At 44.5% G+C, this 7505-nt stretch overlaps 1 protein-coding gene across 2 annotated transcripts; it reads left to right on the top strand.

Moving 5' to 3' along the window:
• Window positions 1-3699, top strand: otpa (orthopedia homeobox a). Of its 2 annotated transcripts, none has more exons than XM_070925178.1 (3): window positions 1-37; window positions 559-974; window positions 3178-3699. In XM_070925178.1, the coding sequence occupies exons 1-3, from the start codon at window positions 1-3 to the stop codon at window positions 3697-3699; spliced, it is 975 nt and encodes a 324-aa protein (XP_070781279.1). The 2 variants fall into 2 exon arrangements, with proteins under 2 accessions (XP_070781279.1, XP_070781278.1); XM_070925177.1 differs by having other exon boundaries at window positions 1-76.
• Window positions 3700-7505: the final 3806 nt, after the last annotated feature.

Genomic DNA, 7505 nt, shown 5'->3' with positions numbered 1-7505 from the left:
ATGCTATCTCATGCCGACCTCCTGGATGCTCGCCTCGGTGAGTTATCATCACCAAACTCCGGTCTTCAACTCTACTGTAAGCTGGAGGAACTTCTAATCCTAAATCAAGCTCAGAAAATTGTCAATTTGCTTCTTATATTATCTTAATGTGACTGAAGTGAACTAAACTCGCTTAATTCATTGGGAAAGTAATTATTATTATTATATTACTGCGTAATTTGATTTAACAATTTTCTAAGATATCGGTGTGATCGAATTGAATTAAGAGTATTTAAGGAGCAGATTGTAACGTGCATGCTGTGGTTGTGTGTCTCTCAGAGAGCTTTTTTAATTACTGCATTTGTGTTTTAAATGTGAACTGGAAGCTTTAATGCATGCAGCTTTTCTACTGCAGCAGAATGATGTTTCAGCTACTGATAATTCGTCTCTTCTGCCTGTAAAGTGTCTTCGCCTGTGTGCAGTTTGAAGTCTCGCAGTATTTTCCTAACATGTCCTTCTTTCCTCCCGTAGCGAAACTGTTTTCTGTCCAAATCTCACCAGCTGTGGTTGTCTGTGCAGGGATGAAGGATGCCGCGGCGGAGCTCCTGGGCCACAGGGAAGCTTTGAAGTGCAGGCTCGGCGGAGGGGGGCCTGACCCGGGACACTCCGGGGAGCTCGGCCCGGGCCCGGACGGCGTGGAAGGGGCCACGATGCTCCCGGGCGACGATATCAGCAGCGGCGGAGGATCCAACCCGGTGCAGGTGAACAGCAAAGAGCAGGAGAAGCAGCAGCAGCAGCAGCAGCAGCAGCAGCAGAACAGCAACTCCAGCCAGTCCGCAGCGCAGCAGTCCCAGAAACAGAAGCGGCACCGGACCCGCTTCACCCCGGCGCAGCTCAACGAGCTGGAGAGGAGCTTCGCCAAAACGCACTACCCGGACATCTTCATGCGGGAGGAGCTGGCGCTGCGGATCGGCCTGACGGAGTCCAGAGTGCAGGTGAGGGCGGCTGGAAATCTGGTTTCTATCCGCGGTGGAGGAAGTGAAACGAAGCTCGAGACGATTCAGAGGCAGAGAAGAGACACAGCGACTCACGTGCCGTTACAAGACGTCCAAAGCAGCACGTGCAGCCGAGGACAGAATAACAGAACCAATCCGAGCAGATATATTCCATAAAACATTAGATGAGACTAAATAAAACAGGAGAAATACACACATGAAGAGGCCGAGTCAGTGAAATGGAACCCATCCTTTTATTCGTTCTTTTGTGACTCAACAATTCAACTTGTTGTGTTCTCTTATTGCATTTCGACAGTTGTACATTTAAATATACCCTAGATACATTTATTATCAATAACCAATAAGTAGAATTAATGCAATGTATTTTTTTCAGGGATGCAGAATTAAATGTTCTGCTTTCAGCCGCCGGCCTTCAGATTTGAAGAATTTAACTGAGACGCTAAAAAGTGATTTTTAATTCTAGACTGATATTTGTTTAATACGAGTTATTTAAGTTATTCCCAAATAAATACAAATATTTATCGTCTTCAGCAAGCTTCCGGTTACACTGAAGTCATTTTCTACAAGAGGAAAACAAACACAACTGTTTAAATACACGTTTTTCATCAGGCAGAGTTTTACTTTCTGTCTCTGAATTTATTTTATAAAAACAAACAAAAACAAAAAGACGGAAGCTAAATCTGTTCTGCTAATTCTATTTCTTATGCGAGTCAGCCAGTCACCAAATAAATTAAAGCTTACAACCCTTCCGGTGTGTGTGTGTGTGTGTGTGTGTGTCGGCCGTGTGTGGACTCGAACCGGCGACCCTGCGGATTACACACGTGCTTCTAAACACACAACGAGGCTTCAGCGTGACAGCAGCTGTCACCGTGGTTACCACAGCAACACATCCTGATGCCACCCTCTGACACAAAAGCTCGTGTTTGACTTTGAGTTAGTTTTGTTGCGGTGAAGATCTCGTTGCAGCAGGTTGTTGTTGTTGTTGTTGTTGTTGTTGTTGTTGTTGTTGTTTCCGGTGACTTTAACCTCTAAGCTTCATCTCGCGTCTTCTCTCCTGTGATGAATCCACAGGGAAGCAAATGATGATTGCAGCTTTATTACACTCGTTTAATCGGCTCAGATATCAGCCTCTTAATACCGACCCCCCCCCCCCCCCCCTTCTATTCTCTTTAATAACGCTGCGTTCACTGACCCCCGGTCTGCACAAACCCACATTAGGAATTATGGCATCGCCGCCTTATTAACTAGCGATAGCGAATGCACTTGAGTCGCTCACGTGTGAAATAACAGCCTAATAATCATTATTAGTATTATTGCCTGGGTCAGCTCGGCGTCTGCAGTTTGAAGGAAGAATGAGACGCTGCGCGCGCGCTGAGGCCGCGCGCCGTCTTTTTGAAACGGAATGAGAAATTGCGTTTTCAGTCCTTTGCAGCGAAACGCGCTTCAGGCCGGTTTCACGGCTGGCTGCGCGGAGGGGAAGAGAGTGAGATCGTCCCGTTCTTATTACTGCGCCCCACTTTCTCAACCAAATCTCCACATTAATCATAGACGCCCCCAGACCCGCAGAGGCTCGAGGACTCCCGGAATACAGTCTGTTTGTCACCGCAACGACATGGTCTTCATCAGCTGGATTCCAGTGAGCAGTGAGACTCAAAGCAAGATATTAGAAAGGTTGTAATTTGCACCAGAAATAAAACGGGAGCTAAATTAAAAGCATCGTTTCAGCATCTCTGAAAAGTCGAGAGAACATCACAGAATATTGGAATATTTACGGAAATGCTGCCGATTTATTGAGACAACGTTTCTACAATTCACTCTAGATTTTAAAGAGTTTATTATAGCACGTATGGAGACGTAACGTCTGTTGGAACGTTTCTCTGCGTTGAGGATCAATAGAGAGAGAATAACCAAAATAAACGAAATGTGTATTTATTTATTTTCATTTACGCATAAATGTGAACAATGTGGATGTTTGGCACATTGTTATGAGCCGATAAGATCCTGGAATAAACATAAATCAGAGTCTCTCTGCAGCGGATTTATTGTTGTTGTTCGCATTACGGTCGCAGACTGGTGTCATAACCTTTTTATGTGCACTTCCAGCTCTGATAACACGCCTGTCAATACGCCAGCAGCCATTATTACACCTGCTCCTCCTAACTCATCACGTCTCTGTCTGCAGGTCTGGTTTCAGAACCGACGCGCCAAGTGGAAGAAGCGCAAGAAGACCACCAATGTCTTCCGGGCTCCGGGGACTCTCCTGCCGACGCACCACCACCTGCCTCAGTTCCAGTCCGCCGCGGCAGCAGCAGCGGCCATGGGCGACAGCCTCTGCTCCTTCCACGCCAACGACACCCGCTGGGCCACGGCAGGAATGCCCGGCGTGTCTCAATTGCAGCTACCGCCGGCTCTGGGCCGCCAGCAAGCCATGGCGCAGTCCCTGTCTCAGTGCAGCCTCGGCGCCGGGCCGCCGCCCAACTCCATGGGTCTAGCCAACATGTCGTCAAACGGCTCCGGGCTTCAGTCCCACCTGTACCAGCCCACATTCCCCGGGATGGTACCCGCGTCCCTGTCGGGCCCGACCAACGTGACCGGCTCGCCTCAGCTGTGTAGTTCCCCGGACAGTGACGTCTGGAGAGGGACGAGCATCGCGTCGCTGCGCCGCAAAGCGCTGGAGCACACAGTATCCATGAGCTTCACCTAGTAACGAGGGGCCACTCACACAGAGTTCTTCTGCATTTACTTCTTACTCATCCTCTCCATCCAAACGGTGCGCCGGGAAACATACAACCAGGATACTTGTTCAAATGAGAAAGGGCAGAGCTGCGCAGCTGCAGGCGCTGTTTCCTCCCAGATCCCACACAAGAGGGAGAACTGACGCTATCTATCCGGCCTGCGGGCCTCTATCACGCATACGACTGCTTCTGTTTTAAGCTATAATTTATTATTTCGCATGTAGCCTATGACAACTATTTATTTGTCTATTTAAATTAACTTATTCGTTCGTTCTGTATTTATTTATTTGGCACATGCAGCCCCCGCCTTTACTGCTGCGGGGCTTTCAGTGACATTTGCTTGACGTTTTTTCTTTGAAGACAAATTCTGTGGATACTTTGAAATACAAAAACTAGGTTACAGACCCCCCCCGCCCCCCCCCTTTTTTTTTCTTTCCCCCCCTCCACCTGCTGCACAGCATGCAACTCTGCGGGGGGCCAAAGGGATGCACAGTGGACGTGCAGAAACGAGACACCTGGAGGTTTTAAAAGAACACGAGGACATAAAAGATCCACCAGAAGCTGATTTGACAGGAATCAGGACAACATGAGGAGGACTTGACTGCATGTGCTGTCCGAGGCAACAAAAAAAAGACAAAAAAAAAGGGAAATACCATCAATTAAGACACGGAAACTGACTTAACTATAATCTGTTATATAGGATGTTTTGTGTAGCGGAAAGCGCTCTTGTTCCCATTTGGTCAGTTTGTGATAACTTATGTTTCCAAAAATTACGTCTGTGCTTATTATCAAATACTTGACTTTCTTAAATGTTTGAATCATTTTGTTTCATGGACATGTTTATATCAATTCAGTGTAAATGATCAAATAAAAATCATTTTCAATTACGTCACATCATGAATCAACCCCTCCTTTCTTGAAGCAGTTCATGTTAAAGGGCACCACTGTCCCGTAGAAACCGTGTATCTCCAAACAGTCCTGTGATCAGCTGCGTGGGTTTTTTTTTATTTTTTAAATGGTTTATTTAAATATTTCCTCAATCCTTCAGTTTTTCTCAAAAAATCAAAATGACCCAATCTGGAGATACGTGGTTTCTGATGGGCAGTGACGAGATGTAACATTAGAAAGAATAAATATTGTGTCAGAAATGCAATTCGCACTACAATTTTGTGTTATTTATACTTTATTTTCATATTTTATGCTGCTTTATATACTTGCATTTCTGAAGGAAATACTGTACTTTATACTCCACTACATTTATCTTTACATGCAACACAATATGAGCTGTTTATAAGATATGCATAAGTAATAAAAACGTAGCTCCACTTCAACCAGCTACAACATGAAAATGCTGCTTAATGGATCAATAATAATAATCTAATAATACAGTCCGTAATGATATAGCACTATTAATAAGGAGTTATTTTGCATTACGAGTACTTTTACTTGTTATTCTCATAATTTTGAATGCAGGACTTTTACTTGTGTTGGAGTAGTTTTACACTGTGGTATTAATACTTTTACATGACTACAGAGTTCCAGTGGCGCTTAACTGGTCCTTTTCAAAACCAGTGGCGAGATCATTAACGTGTGAAAGGTTTTGCAGTTCCTGTATGGAACCAGTTCATCACCGAGTATGCATTTCTCTCCCACTGGCTGGAGTATAACCCTATAAAAAAAATGTATATATAGGTCATCATCATCACGCTCAATTCCCAATTAATAATTTCGGAAAGATTAAAGGTGTCAAACTTAATCGCTGTGAGGACAAAACTGATGAATTAGCAGAGGTCCAAAGGTGTTATTCTTAATTTGATCATCTTTTAGCCGAAAACACAAACCAAAGCTGCTCAACATAAAGCCTGAAACAAGATGAGAACTCTGACATTTAGCCAAATGTGACACCTGCAGCAATGAAATCATGAATCCCATGTTTGAAGACGACCTTGATCGCATCTCCACAGCTTATAATGGAACAATGTCAAACAGGATTTGTTCACACATTAGCTGAAGGTGGATTCAGACGTGGAGGCCGGGCGGTGGCGTCATGATATACAAACTGAAAACTCTCTTGTTGCGCAGAACTTCTGCTGTAGATGCAGCTATTCTGGCAAAGTCGCATCATTTCAGTCGATTACCTTGCTGAGTTCTTCATTTCAGGCTGAGTCCAGGGGGTGCTGGAGGTACGCAACCCCCAGACTGCACACATGTATACAGCCCCCACACCTCTGCTGCAAATGCAAATCTTTCACCTAATTTTTGATTTTCTATCAGGAAGCAAATAAAGTCAGTTTAAATCTCTGATGGTTTTTATTTTAAATATCATCCTTCAATGTTCTCTTGTTTTTCTGTTTGCAGTCCGACTGACTTGGATCTGCCGCTGACTTTGTGTTTGAGTGCTTCCTCGTCTACCTGCAGGTAAGTGCATCATTTTACTTTGGACTATTGGAGGCAACTAACAACGACAGTGCACCTGCTCTCAAACCTTAAGCCTCTCGCTGCCTCCGCTCAGCTGCTACTGTTTTTTAATAATGATGTAGTAATATTTATGGGAAAAAGGGGGGACAACAGCAGCAGCAGCAGCAGCAGCAGCAGTGCTACTGGTGTCACTGGTCATGTCTTAAATACCAGCACATCCTTGTCTGTTAAGGGGAAGAATGAACCAGTTTGCCTCTTGTTATCTCTCCAGGAGAAACCAGTGGGCTGAAGGCACAGAAGTGCAGAGTCAGGGCTGAATAAGCCGACTTTTAAGCAATCGTATGAGAACATTAGTCGACCCTTATGTACTAGATTTGATCCCAACAGCTCACAGGATTAACGCTCACAGAAGGCTAGTTTAAGGGTGGTGGTGGGGGGGGGGTGTCAGGTAGGATCAAATGGTACATCGGACTCATGGAGGAAAACTACCAACTTCTTTCTGGAGCATCATCAACAACTTTGGTGGCTGCAGGCAACTTAATACTAGACTTAAACCAGGACAACATTTCTAAAACTGGAGGTTATTTAACACGATTCATTTTATAAAACAAGACACAGTGAGGGCCTTCATGACGACTGGGTGTGTTTACAATCACAACAAAGAAGTGATGGGGGGGGGGGGGGATAAAGATTTCTGCAGTCTAGCGACAGATGTGAAATAATATTACATAAATGTAATAATTTGTTTCACTATCACCCAGGTTAATTAGTTTGTGGAAATGGGTAACCTATTTCTCATTGGGTAATTTGTCACACACTGACGAGGTATAGCCAATCAGTGACCCCGCTGCTGGTGGGATCATTTCTCCCAGAATGCTGTGCAGCGAGTGTGTCGCGGAGAAAATGCGAGAGCGAGCCAATGTTTACCTCCTATTTATTCCACACAAATAAATGAAATCAGTCAATAAACCATCCAAGGGTGAATATGGCTCTCTCTCTATCCCGGATTATGAATGAGAGCTCATTAATTTTCCTGTGTGTGTGTGTGTGTGTGTGTGTGTGTGTGTGTGCATGTGGTTGTTGTCTTGTTTATGCACACGTGTTTATATTTGTAAGAGGTGTCGGAATGAAAAATGTGAATTTATATTTATGAATAAGCATCAGGCGACTTCGTTAGAGATTTTTGTGATCAACTGAAATAATAATAGTTTGACATTTTGGGAAATAAGCTTATTCGCGTTCTCTTTCTTCTTCTTCTTCTTCTTCTGTCTTGACGAGTTAGATGAGAAGATCAATACCACTCTCGTACCTGTCTGCTAACAGTGAAGCTGGAGCCAGCAGGCAGTTAGCTTAGCTT

Source organism: Enoplosus armatus, chromosome 18 (genome assembly GCF_043641665.1).
Source record: "Enoplosus armatus isolate fEnoArm2 chromosome 18, fEnoArm2.hap1, whole genome shotgun sequence".
NCBI lineage: Eukaryota > Metazoa > Chordata > Actinopteri > Centrarchiformes > Enoplosidae > Enoplosus > Enoplosus armatus.
Note: the sequence above shows the minus strand (reverse complement) of the source record. Positions and strands in the feature narration are given on the sequence as shown.